Consider the following 19786-nt stretch of genomic DNA (forward strand, 5'->3'; position numbering starts at 1 on the left):
AGGAAAAGTACTCACGTCGCTTGCTGTATCATTGTATAAATGCACATACTTCTGTAACTTTTAGCGGCTGAACATACGATAAAATTACTATGTTTACAACCATGGACACAGTCCTGGGTGTATATGGGTCTGCGATGGGATAGGTCATAAATCATGTATTAGAGGCTGGGTGAGGGAATAATTTCCGAAGACCACAAATGACATTAAGAGAAAAATGATATGACTTGATACATTATAAATGGAACACAGTGGTAGCAAAGTTATAAACAAAACCGTTGAGGAAAAGGAGACGATAGAGGGGAAGCATCGCAAAATCTGATGCAAGGGGGCTGAATGAAAAGTAATGCCTCCACATTCGTTAACTGGGTTTGGATGGGAATATTTTAATAAATCAAACGCAGAAATAATCCGTATGTGACCTTTAAAAACCAGTATTCACTTTCCACATAATCCCCTGCCAATTGGATACATTTCTGCCAATGTTTTCTGAAGCCGTCACGGAAGTAGAAGACACTGTTTCCGCAACCACAGTCTCAAAGTACTCTCAACGTCTTCATCAGAAACATGTCACCGCAGATGGTCTTTCATTATCAGGAACAGATGCTAGTCAGACGGTGCTTTCATTTCAGGAGTCAGCATCCGGGGTACCCATCGAGCACGGATCTTCAGATAGCAGAGCAATGTGACCCGCACGCTCTTGTCAAATGCCGATTGTGCTTGCAATTTCTGAGTGATAAGCCGATCGTCCGGAGTCAATCTGTCAACATTTTGCTTGTGAAACTCGGTGGTTGCTGTCACAGGACGTCCAACTCTTTGTCACGCAGATCAGATGTTTCCGCCTCAATTATTAAACTTACTCGCCCAGCGACGCACAGTACTCACATAAACACAATCACCATAAACTGCTTCCATCCTCTGAATTTCCTGTGGGGTGACAACTTCTGCTGTCAAGAATTCAATGACTACACGTTTCTTAAATTGCAGTGACCGACCGTCTGCGCAGGGTTCCATATAGTAGACTGTAACAACTAAACGGTTCAGTGCTAAAGCTTCGCGCCAACTGGAAGTGTACAAAAGACGCTACGGAACAAGCCAGTACCTGCTGTATACCAATGCTGCCAACTGTTGAATAGTTACGAAGGTGGAGGCATTACTTTTGTCAACCCTGGTTGCTAAGGGCGCCGCCGTCTCTAAATCCGTCCTTGGCCACATTCGGACACTGTCCGTGTCGAGCATTTGGTCGCGGCTGTACCCGGAATAGCAGGTGCTTCGCGTGGGTTGTCTGTCGCCGGCGGAGGGATCCGGTGACTGCCGGCTGTTCTCAGCGGCAGGGCAGTTCACATGCGAGCGGCACCGCGCCAGCCGTGCTGGCTGGGCTGTGGTGTCCTGTTCCGAAACCCGAGAGCGGGGACGCCGGCTGGGACCGACACGGTGTCGGCCCTCCCTCTCACCTTTCCGCGAGACACGAGCTCTGCGAATAGCTCGCATGTGAGTGTGCTGCACCGGCGTAAGAGTACCACCTCGCGTTCTCTCCCGACTTGCCGTGACTCTGAGAAACAGCAGGACTGGAAACATCAAAAATATCTTCGCCGTTCGCAAGTTTTTCCACCAACTAAAGGTTCCTTTCGTCCGCTCTCGATGCTGGCTTAGCGTGAAATTGCAATGGCAGGTCGCGGCCAGAATCCGCTCTATAAGCGGTGTGCGTCGCGTCAGACAAACCACGATGCGTACTGTTTCGCGGGTTTAATTGAAAACGTTTATTGGCTGATCCGCGTTGTCTGTACCATGATTTCAACAAATCACTATAAAAAAGGGCGCCAGCATCACTTCGCAAGTGAGACAGGGTTAAACTATACCCAAGCCCAGACAAACGTCCTGTAGGTATCAAATGGTTGAAATGGTTCTGGGCACTTTGGGACTTAACGTCTGTTGCCATCAGTCCACTAGAACTTAAAACTAACTAACCTAAGGACATCACACACATCCATGCCCAAGGCAGGATTCGAACCTGCGTCCGTAGCGGTCACGCGATTCCAGACTGAAGCACCTAGAACAGCACCACCACACCGGGCGGCCCTGTAGGTATCAAACTACTACCATGGAAGGTGGAGAGATCTAACCACTGTACTGTAATACGTTCACAACTACATGAGCCAGTTCGCGATCAAACTTGCTCGTCAAATCCGCTAATCTGTATCCAGTTTTGTGAAACAAGGCCCCACATGTACAAACTTTAAAGTTTCACCTCACTTGAAGCATATGGTCTTGAGGTCTATATTTCGACAGTAATGGGAAGAGCTGCCAAGGTAGACTAAGCATTTTATGCATTCACTTAGGCTGTGTGTACAAACGAGACAACTTGTTCTAGGGAATAGTCCAATTTGAGAAATGTCCTTAGGAAACTCTCCTAAAGAAAATATTACATTCGGAGACTACAGAGTACATAAACTTTCTCCAAATGGATAGTTACTTTTAATGACTGAGTTACTTTGCTCTCACTCTGAAGTAAAGAGTATGCGATGACCTACTGACGGTATAGGAAAACACCACAACGTGGAACACACACTTAGTCTGTGGAAAAACCGGAGTTTCAGAATGTCTTATTGAACTGCCTCTTTTGTGCTGTCCCGTGAGTTTAAGAAATAACTCTCTCTGCGCAGTACAAGGCTGGGAAGGACTCAAGAACCTATACCTATCTGGTAACCACCAGTACTATTCTGCCTTTATCTATGCTCGCAGTTTTTCTTGTTATAGAAATGCGAGATAGTGAGGTAAACCATAACATTCGCCAGACAAGCGCGGCAAATCATGAACACAATGTCCGCCATCTAATTAAATATTGCACCTATCGAAATTTCTGCAAAACGCGTCAAAGAGCATCAAATGTCAAATATTTAACATACCTAGTAAAGTTTGACAAATTGTTGGATCCTCTACGGGATACTTCACAATCAAGTACACAACATTCAGCCGCCTATCAGCAGTTACCGTCAATGATTAACGTAACGAAACACGCGCAGTTGAATTAGAACACGTGAAACGCTCATTCAACCACCACGCTCAGATTTTCACGGTAGCAAATGAAATTTATCAATTAGTACCCAACTAAGTGCGCCACCTGCATCCAACACCACCTCCATCTAGCTAATGCCTCCACGCTCAGTTCTCAGGCCTCACTTCTAGCGAACAAGTCACTATTTTACACTCGTCGAGGAACAGGAAAGTGCCAGAGCAGAATGACGCCCGCGCCTGGGAGCGCACTTCTGAATGTTTTGTAAGCTTTCCTTGCCGGAAAAGTAATCGCTTGAGCACGATGGGTTACCAGCTCCAGAATTCGGAAATGATGCATTGCGTTCAAATTAATGCCACACCCAGATGGCTCACGACTTCAACCCCATAACAGCTGCCGTGTGACATCTACCCTTCGCGAACTCGATACGGCTTCACAAAATAAATGTAAGCCTTTCAGTCAGAATCAGGAGCGCAGTGTAGGCATCCTCATTTGCCATTGCCTGCTCCCGATTAGAGATTCTGTAAGGTGCTGCCTTATGGCAGGACTTACGCTCTCTGCAACAGACTGGAAACCGCCAGCCGTTCCGACCATTATTTACAATGATTAGGGGAACGACAGCCTCTCTCTCACCCGCATAGAACCCTTTTCCCTTGCAAGTGGAAACTTGTTTCTAAACAGCGGAACACAGCTAGCACAAACGGGGTGACCAGGAAACGACAAAAGGTTCCGTCGGTTACGGCGTTACCAAAAAGTCAAGGCGGTAGAAATTGTCTGAATTTTGCAACGTGAGTAATTTAATTTGAAGTTATAAGGTTCTACTTTGCTCCTGGAGCAGGGGCAGGATGGTTGTGATTGGCGACTCTTTTCCAGTATTCTGATTCTGAGACCCGAAGACCATTCCCCATTGCAAAGACCGCTCTTATCCCCCTGTTTTCCAGTTTTTAGATTTCGCCAACCCTTTTATGCGTTTTTTATCCTCCTCACTTTATAGTTTGACGCACTGGATCCGCCCACTATTAGTGGACATCTCTATCTTAAGCAAGTAATTTTTGAATTGCGGAACTGTTCACCTCGCTTTTTAGCCCCATAACCCCATAAAACTGCCTGAATGGCAACATATTGCCACATCATTACGTGCTTCAAATTATTCCCTGTTTCAATTATTGCTCAGTTTCGGTTAAGTCACGTTCAGAACCTTGTGTGCACTTGGGTTAGGCAAAACTCACAGGGTGCGAGATGACGCAGTAGCGTACAGAGCCATGTCAGCAATTATTTCTGCCTCTCTAAGTACGCGAGTGAAAATCTTACAGAAAATATAGTATTGACAAGATATACAGTATGTCCACCAACCGCTGTACAGTGACGTGCGCATCACATGAAGATATTCAATGAACGCAACAGAATCTGGAAATATTGGTGTTCTCGAACAACTGTTATGTAACAGTGTACATCGTACGTCGGTGCAAAAAGAAATGTAACGTAACGGGCTGAATTCATCTGCCGTGGATTGTACGCAATCTTTCTAGAAACAGTGTCTAGGCTGCCACAAACCTATTTTTGAGACATCGTATCTCCCAGTAGTGCTAGTCCCGTAATGCATCCATATGAGCTTCCGTGGAGTTAGCAGTGAGTCACGCATCGATAACTGAGTCCGTAGAGAATTTGCCAGCGAAAGGGAAAGATTCCAGGTTTGAGTTCCATTCCAGCACAGTTTCGATCTGACGGTTTCAACATACGTAAGGCTAGGCAATTTACGCAATACATATCTTCAAATGGACCCCTTCTTTGTTCTTTAGGTTAGATTCCATGCAGTTACGCGGCGTTTGGACAGGTAGACAGCATTTGAACAGCCAGAGATACGTCTTATCGTGTGACGGAAGAGCTGCAGAAAAATAGGAAATACTGAAACATATCCTGAGCACCATTCTAACACAGAAGTACTTCCTCATTGGTGGAACAGGAAAGAAGGAAAATTACTAGTACGCAAAGTATCCTCCTCCACACACTGCAAGGTGGCTAGCATAGTGCTGTAGATTGAGCCCCACGCTAGTTCATCGTCCTTAAAATGACTAAATCTGAGATGTTTAATCCTTTTTAGTTGTAGGTAGATCGACTAATCATAGTGTAACAGGTTCACGGAGGTATGTACGGTCTATGGAACTAAATGAAGGCAGTTTATTGGCATATGGGTTTCGCTTCTATTATTTGGGAAGCATCATCAGTGGCCTGAAATACGTTTTTTAGACGTACAATAAACGTATTATGTGATAGATACAATATGCTGTTATATAACATTGTTTTTTTCTCTTGCTTTTTAACTTAAAAGCAAATTTTGTACCACGAGTACCGTATTGTGAATGTATCATTCTGTGTTAAGATTTCCAGCGCTGTTAACACATGGGTGTGGTTCTATAGTTGCATGTTAGTTTTCATGCGCCAGCTGGCCGGTTTCAGGTGTTTTTATCCACATTTGTCACATCGTATGTTTCACTTTCCATTTAGTGATTAACAGGTGTGGTTTTTGTGTGTAGTGTTGCCAACTATTTTTTGTTGCGCTTGATGTTTTTCAGTTTATTTTGCTGTGTAAATTTTTTTAAAGCCGATTGCAGCTGAAAACAGATTTCGAAACTGGTTAAAAGTTTTATGTTCTCATAAAGCTACGTCATATGGTGTAACGAGTTGTTACAGAATTCGCAGAGTAACAGTTGGCGTAACTAGGTTAAGTTCTGAGCCTTCCTCATTGATAAAAACCATAATCAATAATGAATATCGAGTCTGTTTTAAGGTCACAAACTGTCATAATTTTACTGGTTAAGATGTTCTTGTGGGCGTCTCTAATGCAGAAGAGATGCCCTTCGTGAACCCTCATCATTGATGAATTTTGTCCATTGAGGAAGTCTGAGAACTTTGCCGTGCCATGTCAACTGTTACTCTGCAACATTCTGTAACTCCCTATACCGTATGACATAGCATTTATGTAAACCAGGCTATGCAACTTAAAAGTTGAGAAATCAGTTGGTGAGCTTTCAATCGATTTAAATACGGCTACAGCGGACAATTGGAGTTCATTTAGATGTATACATAAGTGTTGCGCTATTAAAATAAACACTTGTTACACTATGTGATTTTTGTCAATAAGTGTACCTTCTTCAGTTTTGGCTGACCTTGTTTCAGAATTCTCTTAACTTTCCAGTTGGATAGTAATTACTAGTATGCAGGGAGTTGGTGAGCCGACAGCACTAATGTCGTTGAAATTTCAATGCTGACTTAGAGAATTGAAGATCGTAGGCAGTAGAAGCATTGGTGCGCATTTCGCAGAGTGCTCGCCCAAACGCTAGAGGTGAGCGGGTGGCAGAGGGTAGATGAGGCGGCGTGCGTGCGTGCGTGCGTGCGTGCGTTTTCACCTTACATAAGCTGGAAAGCGGGCAGCGAGCATGGGGCAAGCGGCGGATGTGCGCCACCTTCCCCCCTCCCTCCTCCCCCCCCCCCCTCTCTCTCTCTCTCTCTCTCTCTCTCTCTCTCTCTCTCTCTCTCTCTCTCTCTCTCTCTCTCTCTCTCTCTCTGGCCACCGCCGCATCTTATCGAGCCGACGTCACTACGTCTGGTGACGCGGGCGCGCCCTGTTTGCGGCGTAGTGGCGCTGACAGATCCCATTCGGATCTCATAGTGAACGCGCATAATCTGAACAACCAATTATAACTTTGCATTACAACCACCAATATAAACAGAAAATTGATTCTGTAATTAAATGGTTTTACTTACAGCAAAGTAAGATTCCTGTGCTTTGTGAAATGAAATCTTTCCTTAAATTTGAGAAGAAACACTAGCAACTTACAACCAATGTCACTTAAAAATCTAGTTCACTACACTTTAAAGGTAACTAAGTTTATGTATTTGAATCTACTTTCGTTGAACTGGGCAAAGACATTCAGCAATTTCACTGCATGAGCCACCCTAGGTTCTAACACCAAGCGGTTTTAGTGACGTTTGATGTCTGCTTTGGGCACTAAAAGTTAAGAAATGTCTTCTTTACACACTCATAACTTCACTAATAAAGTCAGAATGATATGGACATATATATTACATCAGTAGTGAAATCAGGTGCCCCATTTATACTCCTGGTTTCAGAACGGGTAGGCAAACATCAAATACAGACAGAAACCGTAGACCAAAAATTGTGCAGTAATTTCATTTCAGGAATACTTTCATGTAGGTAACCGCAAGATCACAGGTTAATGAAAGCGTGAGATAAGCCAATGCTAGTAGATCAATAACCGATGTAACTGCCAGAAAGCTGATTGCAAGCATGCAGACGTGCATGCACTGTTGTACAGGTACCGGATCTCAATGTCTGAGATAGTGTTCACATCCTGTGGCACTTAGTCGCTCAATACGGGGAACGGTCAGTGCTGTTTCTGGATGACAGTGTTCCGATGATGTCCCAAATGTGCTAGATTGGAGAAGGATCCGGTGATCGAGCAGGCCAAGACAACATGTCAACACTGTGTGCGTGTTGGGTTACAAAAATAGTGTTTGAGGAAGCGTTATGCTGGCCCTGGAATGCTGTTCGTGAATGGCAGCACAACAGGTCGAATAACTAGATTGACTTACAGATTTGCAGTCAAAGTGCGTGGGATAACTAAGAGTGTGCTCCTTCCACACAAAATCGCACACCAGACCATAACTCGAGGTGTAGGTCCAGTGTGTCTAGCAAGCAGACAGATTGGTTGCAGGACCCCAGCTGGCCATCACTGGCACAAAGACAGAACCAGCTTCCATAAAAACAAAACACCAGTGAGCTCTTGCTCGGAGCTGCCCTGGAAGTAAGATATGTTAAGTCCATGTAGCTGTCAGTCGTCTTGCGACCGTTCATTCTCTTGATTACTGCTGCCAGCATTCCTGTACGGCCGCTATATTCCTGCAAAGTCTATCTGCAGCGTTGCGGTATGAACACTCATTCAGCTTTTCGTAGCTGTATTACACAACTTCGTTCGGACTCGGTGAGTTGTTCATTATGGCGTCTTTGTCGCCGTAAAAGCGTTCATGACTGACAGAAACTCACCACATGCAATATCATAGGCAACTAACGCTGACGACCGTTACAGCATGTATTTTAAACAAACCTGTTTTGCATTGTCATAACCGGCTCAACTAACCCCACTCTTATGCGACTTGAGCGAAATTTTAGTAGAAATCATGTTTCGAAAGTAGGAACATGCGTACCAACTTTAGTTGATGTCGCACAGTTCCTTCTTGGGCGCAGAGATATTGTTTATAGCGACAGAAGCTGCACTATTCAAAAAACTGACAGCAAAATTTCATTTAACATCTGAGTGTTCACCTTTCTCTCGGTATAAAGTGTTCAGGGGCGAACGTCTTTTGGCAACGCTAAATAACACATACGTAAAGTAGCAGAATTAGTGTTAGGTGTCAAGTTTTGGATGAACAGAAGTGATTGTACTTTTGTGATTTGCTGCTCACGAAATCAGTCTTTAACCATGAAAGTTAGCACAGAGCGCAACAATCACAGATGCGCTACAAAATTCATATGTTGAAATTTTTAAATTATCGTGACACCAGCAGTCAACAGCAAAGGAAAAGAAATCTTGATAGTTTCTTCAAACAAGTATCATACACCGAAAAACCACATTCATTCATGCAAGATGTAGCGCCAGTTACGTGCTAAATAGTGTTTAAGTGAATGTTTGTTATGTGACATGTATTAGAAAAATAATTTCGTGGTTTGATCGATAAGCATGCAGATTCTCAGAATTGTTTTTAACGCTGAAACTGGGAAGAGCTAATGTGAGTGCTGCTTTCGCATTGGTAAATAAGATTCTTCCTTTCCATTTGAAAATGGGGCCGTATCTTACGTAGTGAAATTCTCATAAACGGCTGTATTACTAAACGTTCAGCGTCAGATGTTCGTAATTCTGACTGTGTGTTGGCGCGGTGGGTTTCAGCAGATTGCTGCCGATATGAGTTCTTTATAGCGATTTACAATTACACCTTATGGGCGACATTATATAACGTGACGCAACCTGCGTGGTTCTCGCTGCAGTGAGATTCCCTATTACTTCTAGTGTCTGCCTGGCTACTATGAATTAAATATAAACTTCTTACGTAAGGACCTGAAGCTGGCAACACACTGCTGAAACTAGCCGGGCCGGTCTTAATTGGTGACAGGGTAACATGTGCAATCAGTGTCGTGGGCATTTTGTAAAACTAACCGTTTATGGTGTTCAAATGGTGAGAATGCATTGGAACAGTGTTGAGTTGCTCTAGTTATGTTTGCCGTCTTAAAAAATCCTATTTTAGCACATACAGCACGAGCTGTAGATAGCGTTTCACTTTATATTCGTCGTAGTAATATGGAGGAGGAAACTTAATTTTCAATCGTTTGAGCACCCTCCCACAAAGGGACAGGGATAATTTTGAGATATCCCTCTTCTCTCGATTACGCTCTGTTACCCTATTTTATGTTAATCCGATAATGGGCCAATGACTTAAGCTGTTTTGGGCCCTAAAGCACCTTTAATGTAATTCATATTCCATGGTTCCTGCTGAGATGGGTGTCTGTAAGTAAAAGATTTAAGAGAACGAAATTACTTCACATGATAAAATAGGGTTTCATTAATACTTGTTTCGTAAATAAAAACCTGCTTTTCCTGCTGCCACTTAATTTTTGTCTCAGAAACGTTTTGCCTTTTTCTTGTTCTAAGACGTCAGCTGGAACAAAAAGGCGAAGCGCTTATGGGGAAAAATAAACGAAGTGGCAGCAGCAAACGGCATTTGTATTTACAAAACAAATATTTCTATACTTAACTGCGGAGTATGGCCAGGCAAACCATTTTGTAATCGATAACCGAAGATTAATGAAACTCTAATAAGCTGAATCAAAATTTTAAATTTCACTAAAAGTACGTTTCAATGGAGTAAGAGTTAGAGAAATATAGTTAAGTCATTCATAATCTTCACTCATTACGTAAGATATTTTGCTCAGGTAGATTGACTCTACTTAACTCGTGAGTTAAGTTTCCTTTCTTATGTGATATTAATCCTTTAAATCTGTACTGGTTTTTTTGTCATAGTCTTTCTTCTTATACACGTATTGTCATCTACAAAGGAGATAAAGTAATATGTAGAGTGCTCAGAAATATCTTAGTCTCTACAACGCATTTCCTGAGGCTTGTTCATCTTTACTACTGCGGAACGCTTACTGCAACCTCTTGGCCATTGCGAACCACATAGACTACAGTAAACAAATAAGAACAACTACTGTAGTCAGCTTAGTGCTGTTTCCTCTATAATATTCCTTCTTTGTACATAGGAACTGTTCCCCGGAACACTTTAATTTGCCCCGTTCTGTAGAACTAGTGTGTGCGTTACAGTTAAGCAGAACTGTGATTAGGGTTACTGCGTGCTTTATGCATGGAAAATAAGAGGAATTGCCCTCATTTGTTTACTGCATTCTGTAGATTGTTGGTAATAGCAGAGGGCATACAGTACTCATCTTCACTGAAGCGAAGATGAAAAATCCCTCATAGCTCTTAAGGTATGCATTTAAAATCCCATTTTTACTGGGAGTATTCTCATTTTGGTCTTCACTACCACCTCTCAAAATACGAAATACTTTTCAACACCTTGTAGCAAGTAGCAAAACAGTCACATGACGAGATACCAAAAGCCTGTCCTAAAACTAATATGCATTTTTTACGACGCTACAATATTCAGGAAATATTATCCGTGTAAATTGAGTTCGCCAAAATATTATTCTGAGACGTGTTAGTGGATGTTGATATGTGGAATAAAATGGGTATATTTTTAATCGCCTGGCTGGTGCACTTTTACGATGTTTATCGCGTTGTTTGAGAAGACAATTTTTTGTCGCTCGCAGATTTTAATGAAAGATCAGCTGTTTATCATACTTCGTAAAAAATACTGAGTACTTGCCTTCAGCCATGTTATGCCACTGACGTGTTTTTTCTTGTGTTGCAGGCGCAGCGTCCGGAGCAGAGCGTGATGCAGGCCCTGGAGAGCCTCAACGATTCACAGGTAAGCCCAGCCGGACCATTGTTCTCCGCCTTTCAGCGCCCGGAGTAGTGTTCGGAAGGGCCTCTCTCCTCGCCTCTCCCTCTTCGCGCTTCTCATTGTGCAACCTCCAACATCCTCAGTCCGCCTTCCATTACCTCCGCTTTTAATATTAAAAGTGCAATCCAGGCCCACAATTCGTGTCGGACATAAGCAGCGTGGTTTCACTGTTTTGCTCGACCATCGGGAAAGCGTTGCTCTGGGAGTTCAGCGCGGCAATGAACAAAATTGTTTTAACCCAGCCTTAATTTACGGTGCTATGCTATGATGTAGGATCTTTTGAACGGTCGTTCGCCTCGACTCGGAGATCAGCGCCTGTAGCTGGAATTTACTCGCCTGTAGCTGGAGGCAAATTCACGTTTGGCCAGGAAGCGTCTACAGGTAACAGAGTTCGGTTTTTGAAACCGTCTTGACACGGATCGCCAACCTCTCTTTGGTCGGCGAGACGGCGATTCAGATTCACTGCAAAAACGTGGATCATAAATACCATATAGCGGACTAGTTGCATTCAGAAAAATCATAAGATTCGACCATTCGACTGGGCGATTGGTACTTCCACCAGGCATACTCGTCGACTCATTGGTAAAGCGCCAGACAAGCGAAAGATTCAGGCCCTGTCAATCCTAAGACGTTACTCAAAACATTTATTTCGCCTCTCAAAAGTTCGTTACTGTGAAAAATGCCGATTCTCACCGTGATAGGTTGTCCACATTGAGCTATAGGTCTGCCTTACTCTTTCTTGGATCAGTCAGGGACCATTCCCAATAAAGCACTAAGGTGTCGAAACAACCTTATAATTCATGACCGCTTCACTTTCAGTCCACTGCTCCGAACTCATTATTTACACCTTACGCAGAAAATCTTTACGGGAAAACGGTGTATTATTTCAAAGGTTCATTGGTCGAAAGTCACATACAAATAGTTTTCTGGAAATTTTGTTAGAACTGATTAAGCATCGCCAAGTACGTCTCTTTTACACTACTACAATCAGCAGCTAGCGGGAAGCACCACGGTCTTAAAAGGCATCTGCCCATCCAGCAGCAACGTTGGCACTAAATGAGCCGCAACACTGTATGAAAACGATCACAATGACACTATCAAATGCACAGGCATAATACTCACTTTTATCTATTTCTATTGTAAGAATGTTGGTAAATTACTATAGCATAGACTACAAAGGACTGACATCGGAAAGTGGGTACTCTATCAGACTGCATCTCCACCTCAAAGTATCCATGAACGGTGCCCATCTAGGTGGGCTTGTGATGGGTTCCTCTGTTTTGCGGATACCAACAAACTCCCGAAGTTGTACGTGTTGTGACAACCGAAAATCTCTGCCACACCGTGGCTCGAACCAACATATTCAGCGGGCCACCATAGGGTGCATGGCAGAGGGCTGTTTGCCATTCATTCAGTTTCCTGTTCCACTTGCAAATGGAGCTTGGGAATCTGTAAGAGCCCTAACATTTCCGATGTCTTCCCAGCCCTTACGTGATATTTAAGTTGGCTATATTTCCTCCCGCCTGTCGAAATTAGTTTCTCTACATTTTATCGAAAATGCTGGTTATCTACATTTTATCAACGTTGTTTGACAAAGTAGTTTCTCCTCTAGATATTCCCATTTCAGTTGACGAACGATCTCCATAATACTCCAGAGCTGATAGAACGCAGCCGTAACAGTCCGCATATGTATTCCTACGATGTCTTTCTTTAAACCAGCCAGTTGGAATCGTAAACACGCGAGAAAGAGTCGCTCAGATCTTTTGTACGCGGTCTTCTTTACAAAAAGGCTACCCCGTCCTAATTTGCTCCAGTAAATGAGAGTCGATTACTCGCCTTCCCTACAGTCGACCATAACGTACTCGTTTCATGTCGCTCCGCAACGTTTCGCGTACATATTTGTCGTGACTGTGTCAACCAGTACACAGTTAATTAGGTATTCTTGCACATGACATTTCTTGTCCTGCTCATCTGTGTTAACTTCAATTTTTCCACATTTAAAGCAAGCTGCTATTTATCACATAACATACAAATAGCAGTAATCTCACTATTTGTAGTTTTCCTGTTTATCGTGACCAGGCAACTGCAGCATTATGCTATCTGATCACGTTCCCATGTCAGTGTCAGCGAAAGTGAAAGTTCTAGTCAGGCTCAGGAATGTGTAATGGTTGAGTCGACAGATGGTGATATACAAATATCTTGGCCAGAGTGCCGTGGTACAATCTTAAATTGTCCCTACATATGTATTATAATGAAGGTTGTAAGTATATCTGAAAGTCTCACTGTTATCGTCAAATGATAGTTCCTGTAATTCATTTCACTCACGAAATAGACGCTTCAGCCCGTCATCCTCAGAAGCACAATATGGTCGTAGTTTTCAATCAACTCCTTGCGTCGTTAGCAACTTTCTTTCGGAAAGCGCTGTCTTCCTTTCAGACATACGTAAATTTGTTTGCAAGCTAACCTAGTTGGACCAGGCTCCAGTAGTCAGTATAAATAGAGTGTACAACCTAATACACACTTTACGTGATTGGTGGAAAAGTAACCATCCGCTCCAGACAGGAAAAGGACAAATTGCGCCTAGTCGTCTGCTCGACCGTGACAAGCGAGAATTAGCCTTTAATTGCTCACTCAGAAGAAAGGAACTCCTTTGTCACAATAAAAATACGATCGGTTAAATTTCTCTAAACTTCTTGTTCAAAAAAGTTCGGAAATATTTGAAAACTCTCACCTTAGATTCCGAGCCTCGGGAGTGTACATAAAGAGCAACACGAAAACAGCTGGATTTAAGTGGTACTTCATTCTCAAACGACATTTTCGATAAACTGACAGGCCGCGCGTAACTGCGGTGTTCCCTTTATTTGCGGATCCTTACTTGATGAGCTGGGTTTCCCTGTATTGGTCATAGGCCTCATGAGGATTTAAGGTGGTGGTGGTGGTGGTGGTGGTGGTGGTGGTGGTGGTGGTGGTGGTGGTGGTGGTGGTGGTGTTAGCCGAACGAGTTCCCCATTGTGTAGGGGAAACTAATCTGACCATTGGCAGTGAGAGGTCTTATCTGGCGGTAGCACTTTAATGCGGGTTGCGATTAGCAGACGAGAGGGTAAGTCCAACGATAAACTTCCTGTGACTTTGCACCATGCCGCTGTTAGACAAAACTAAAGAAACTGGTTTCGTTCCGTGGAAACAAGTGTTTTTGTGACAGTCACATTTTTGAACCGTTGCCGTCCTAAAGGTCGCCTCCTGGAACAATTGTGTTAGTAAGCTGAAGCGGCAAGTGGAGTTCTGTTTTCCTGTCCAGTGATAGTATCCGTGGTTTCTGACAGTCTGTGCTACAGGGATCACAGTAGTGGAGTGAGAGTTGTTTTTCAACCTAGTTTCGTGGATAGGTGCGAGGCCGACGACCCTTACAAACACATTCGTAAGGTAGGTCATCCAGGTCCACAGGTTCTCCTGCAAACACCTCCATAAGTGCCTGGCTCGCTGCACTTCGCTTGGAGATCGTGTTTTTCTTGGAACACGTGTGAAAAAGGTGTTCCTGATGTAAGTAGTGTTCAGCTGGCCCGGTCTAGGTATCGATATGGGCGGTAGACCAGCAATAACTGGCCGATCAAGAGAGGAGCAGAATATGTGAAACTATAACTGGTTTAATCACGCCGGAATTCAGACAGTTCGTCCCGTGTCACCAGCTTGCAAAAATATTTTATGTTCCTTTATAGTCAGGTGACAGCTGTAGTAACGCAATGTGCTTCGAAGTAAACCTTCAAACCATGTTAGGAAATTTGTATTTACTAAAACTGTGGATTAGTGAGAGAGACACAGGTAACTACAAAGATATTAGCGGTGCACGCAATGGCAAAAAATTTGTCTAGCGTGTCTAAGAACCGATCCACAATGCAACAGTGACATGCAACAATAATAAACGTCCAAACTGTTAAATCTGTGGTGGAAAATATTTAGGTATGAACACGAAATTGTTCTTGCAGTAATGTGGGCTTTCTTAAGGGACTGACTTTAGCTCATTTGCGTCATTTGTCATGACGTTAGCGTCTGCCTATTTTCCGGTCACAAGTAGTTAACGTAATAGAATTCAGACTGATAGCTACGGGAGATTGTTCTCTCTCTCTCTCTCTCTCTCTCTCTCTCTCTCTCTCTCTCTCTCTCTAGCGCTTGCCTCACCGCAACACTGGTTTAACTGCTGTACTACGAACTACTGCCAATGTAGTGCGTACGGGTAGAACTGACGCAATCGAACCCCGGTACACTTACCTGACGACGAATGTTACTCCAGGTATCAAGTTTTCGCTTGGAGGTTGTCTGAGTATCTCGTGCGATGCGTAGCGTCTTACGGAAGAATTTTTAAAGCTTTCCACCCATTAGCGCTTGGTTTCGTCTTCGCGGGACTAACTTAGATACATGATTATTCTCGTTCCGACAGCTTCCATACTGCTCATGGCCTTCCGGCTGTTTCCAGAGATTTTGATCCCTTTTTAGTAATTTCGTTCTGGAATAAGACTTTCTTCAAAGCACGTGCCCGATAAGAATCTATATCTAAAACACAGATTGCTGATATCTTGCATTAAACTGAAATGTTTTTAAGGCAGGGTGTCCTTTTGATTAAACTATAAATTAAATAAAAACGTCTAGTCACTGAATTTAAATAATTTCCGACGTATTTCGGACGCTTTGCTCCACCATCAGACTACATTTAAGGATTTTACGGTTGCATTGTTCCCAAAAAAGCAACAGTGCCAATTTCTAGAAATACCTTAAATTCAAAATCAACGTTGTAACTACACTTCGTGGATTAGTAAACCGGATCACTTTCAGAACTGCTGATACGTACTTACGCTCCTCTGGATCTGTGTTGTGTATTTTCCTGAAATGTTTCCGCAGCTCGTGATCTGGTTAGTCGTTGCCACTAGATCGTGGGGTCCCAGGTTCGACTGCCTGTTATCGATTTTCTTCGCTTGGGGACTGGGGGCTGGTGCAAGTCCTTTCTATTCGGCCGTTTCTCGCCCAGTAAGAACATATGATCAATTAACTTCCAGTACTGCACATCAGCTTACTTGTATTTACTGCATACAGACTTCAGGTATAGTGCAGGTTTTTGCGTCTGCTGTTTGTTTTCGGATATTTCTACGAAAGACCTGTTCTTAGATGGCTTTAAAAATATATTATCCATACCATTTTTGAAAATAGTCTCTCCGGATAAGGCATATAATTATAAAATTAAAATCAGTTTATACACTGCCGGGAAAAAATGGTAACACAGGAGTTACTTGTTTCTAGTCAGATTTCGCACCCGGCGCAAGTAGCATCGTTGAGGATACAAATCGTATCATTTAAATACACACTGTCAAGGTCGTGAGCATTAGTTACCTTTGACGCTCTAAAAGGCAGTCTTGACCATCTCGACTCACGACGTCCGATCCCAAAGACGCCATTATCAGACCTCACGTAGTTCGGACAGCTACGAGAACTGGATGTACGTCCTGCGGTATTGCAGAATGACTTCACAGGAATGTAGCCACTGTACATAATTGTTGGCAAAGAAAGTACGGTAGCAAAATGAACGGGCTCCGGACGGGCACGTCGCACTACGGAAAGGGAAGACCACAGTTTTAGAGAGTATTGCTTCGCCTCATCGTACTGCATCTGCATCAGCAATTTGAAGAACAGTGTAACCACAGTGCCACAATGAAATGTTGCACGTCGGTTACTTCGACAGCTCCGAATCAGACGCCATGTTGCGTGCATACCACTGCCCCCAAATCACCGTCGTTTGCGTGTTAGTGTTGTGTAGCGAGAACTCATTGGACGGCAGTGTGTAGATCTGTCGTTCTGTCATGTTCCCTCTCGGAAGCTGCTTTTATGTTGGTGCCAGTAGTGGCCGTGTTGGTTAGGGGAGGCAAGTTTGTGGACGTGCAACCAACCTGTCTGTGTGCTGTACACAGTGGACATGTGCTTCACGGTTTCGTGTAGCAGGAGCACACTCTCGGTTATCCCACGCACCCTGACTGCAAATTTGGGCGTAAGTCTGGCGATTGGAGCTGTTGTGCTGCCATCCATGAACAGCTTCGCAGGGATGTTTCATCAGCATAACGCTTGCTGACGGAATGCTGTTGTATTCCAACATGTACGTTGTACATGTTCTATGGCCTGCTCGATCACCATTTGTTTCCAACCTAGTATACGATGCGACGTCGCTGCACGAAGACTGTCATCCACAAACAGCATTAACAGACACCATGGACAGTGCTACAGATATGGAACTGCATCCGAGAAACTGACATGCGGCATGCGTACAACACAATGCGTCCGCGTTTGCATGTTTAATGTAAACTTCTGGTGGTTACCCGGCTTATTAATGTATTTCACATTTGCAATAGCTAGTCTCGTGCTTAAATTAGTCTGTGATGTGGAATGTTACCCACATAAATGATACCTAGACAATTGCATTCCTAAAATTTTATTACTCCACATTATTTTCTGGTATTCCGAATCAAGTCAATGTATATATTATACAGATGGCATGGCAAGATTTGCTGGGAGCCCTCAGTTGGGATGTTGAGCCCTCTTTTAAAGTTTTTACATCTTCGTTTCTTAAGCTGCACCAGTAAATCCGACAAGGGGAAGGGACCCACACGTTATCATGGAATTCTACCCATGTTCGTCTGCTTTAATAAAGAGTTTTCTACGTATGAGTGTTCCAGGCCAGAGGTATTTCTCAAGTTCCTTACACCTTTATGTTCGTTGTCACCCTGTTAGTTCTCAATTACACCTGTGTGTACCTTTTCGATCCTGTAGATCTGTACTGTCTGGGATGTTTGACTTCACCGTTTGACTGTGATTGCGGAATAGTCAGTGCCTCCAAAATGCGTCTTAAGTGAAGTTGAATTGCTGATTACTCTTCACAATTCTCTATTATCACAACATTTTCTGTGTGTTCGTTCCAATTTAAATTGTTCGTTATTGTAATTCCTAGGTATTTAGTTGAATTTACGGCCTTTATATTCGACTGATTCATCGTGTAACAGAAGTTTGACTGATTCCTTCTAGCACTCATGTGGATTACCTCACACTTCTCGTTATTTAGGGTCAACTGCTAATTTTGGCACCATACAGGTGCCTTTCCTAAATAGTTTTGCAGTTTGTTTTGATCTTATGATAATTTTATTAGCCAATAAAAGACTGCGTCATCTGCTAACAACCTAAGAGGGCTGATCAGATCGTCTCCCAAATCGTTTAAGTAGAAAGGGAACAGCAAAGGCCTATGATAGTACCTGAGGGAACGCCAGAAATCACTTCCGTTTTACTCGATGACTCTCGTCATAACTGAGGAGATATTCCATAAGCGTGCAATTTTACTATAAGCCGCTTGTGTGGAACAGTGTCAAGTCTTCGGGAAATCCAGAAATACGGAAGCGATCTGAAGTCCCTTGTCAATAGCACTCAACACTTCATGTGAATAAAGAGCTAGTTGTTTCACAGGAACGATGTTGCCTTAACACAGGTTGACTGTGTATCAATAGAGCCGCTTTCTTCCTAATGTTCGAAAACAATAAATGTTCAAAAATCCTGCTGCATCAGACGTTATGTATTTAAGTGGATTACTCCTACCTGTCTTGAATATTGGTGTGACCTGTGCATCTTTCCAGTCTTCGGGTACGGACCGTTCGACGTACGAACGGTTCTATATGATTGTCAGGTATGGAGCTAATGCATCAGTATACTCTAAAAGGAACCTAATTGGTATACAGTCTGGACCAGAAGACTTGCTTTTATTAAGTGATTTAAGTTGTTTCACTACTCTGAGGATATTTACTTCTACGTTACTTATGTTTATTAGAATTCTGGAATATATACTTAGTCGTCTTTTGTGAAGGTATTTCGGAAGGCTGTGTTTAGTAACTCGGCTTTGGCAGTACTGTCTTGTATAGTATCTCCAGTGCTATCGCGCAGAGAAGGCATGGATTGTTCCTTGCCGCTAACATAATTTACATACGACCAGAATCTCTTTTGATTTTATGCCAGGTTTCGAAACAGTTTCGTTGGTGGAAATGGTTATTAGCATCTCGCATTGAAGTGCGCCCTAAATTTTTGTGTACCAAGGAGGATCAGCTCCGTCGTTTCTCTGGTATAAATCTAAATTGCTGCCGATACTATTTCTCCGAATTCAAGCTACATTTGGTCTACACTTACATATTAATTTGAAAGTAGAGATTCTCTCGGGAAGGCGTCAAGTGAATTTTTATCCACTTCTTGAATAGACATATATTCATTTATTTTTGGAGGGTTTGGGGGGTTACAATATTCAGTCTCACTACGACAACCCTGTGTTCACTAATCGCTGTATCAGTTTTGATGCTAGTTAACAACTCAGGATTATTTGTTGCTAAGAAGTGTTACTATTCGCGTGGGCATATGAAGGGCTCGAAATAATTTTCAGAGAATGCGTTTAGCACAATTTCCGTTGCTTTATGCGTATCTCCGGAATTAAACATATATTTTCGCCAACATATCGAGGGTGAATTAGTCACCACCAACTAAAATCATACGAGTAGGGTAGGTGTTTCAAATCACTCGAGGTTTTTTTGAACCTTTGAGCAACCGGAGCTGAATTGTTTGCATCAGTATTTGTTTCTGATGGCGATAGATTTTAAAGGCATTCCTGAAGAAAAA

At 43.0% G+C, this 19786-nt stretch overlaps 1 protein-coding gene across 1 annotated transcript in view; it reads left to right on the forward strand.

Moving 5' to 3' along the window:
- Window positions 1-19786, forward strand: part of LOC126356004 (midnolin-like) — a 217612-nt gene that overhangs the window by 96432 nt on the left and 101394 nt on the right. Inside the window, exon 3 of the mRNA XM_050006650.1 lies at window positions 11012-11068. Coding sequence (XP_049862607.1) covers window positions 11012-11068 — 57 coding nt within the window. The remainder of the gene's footprint in view (window positions 1-11011; window positions 11069-19786) is intronic.

Source organism: Schistocerca gregaria, chromosome 1 (genome assembly GCF_023897955.1).
Source record: "Schistocerca gregaria isolate iqSchGreg1 chromosome 1, iqSchGreg1.2, whole genome shotgun sequence".
Lineage (NCBI taxonomy): Eukaryota > Metazoa > Arthropoda > Insecta > Orthoptera > Acrididae > Schistocerca > Schistocerca gregaria.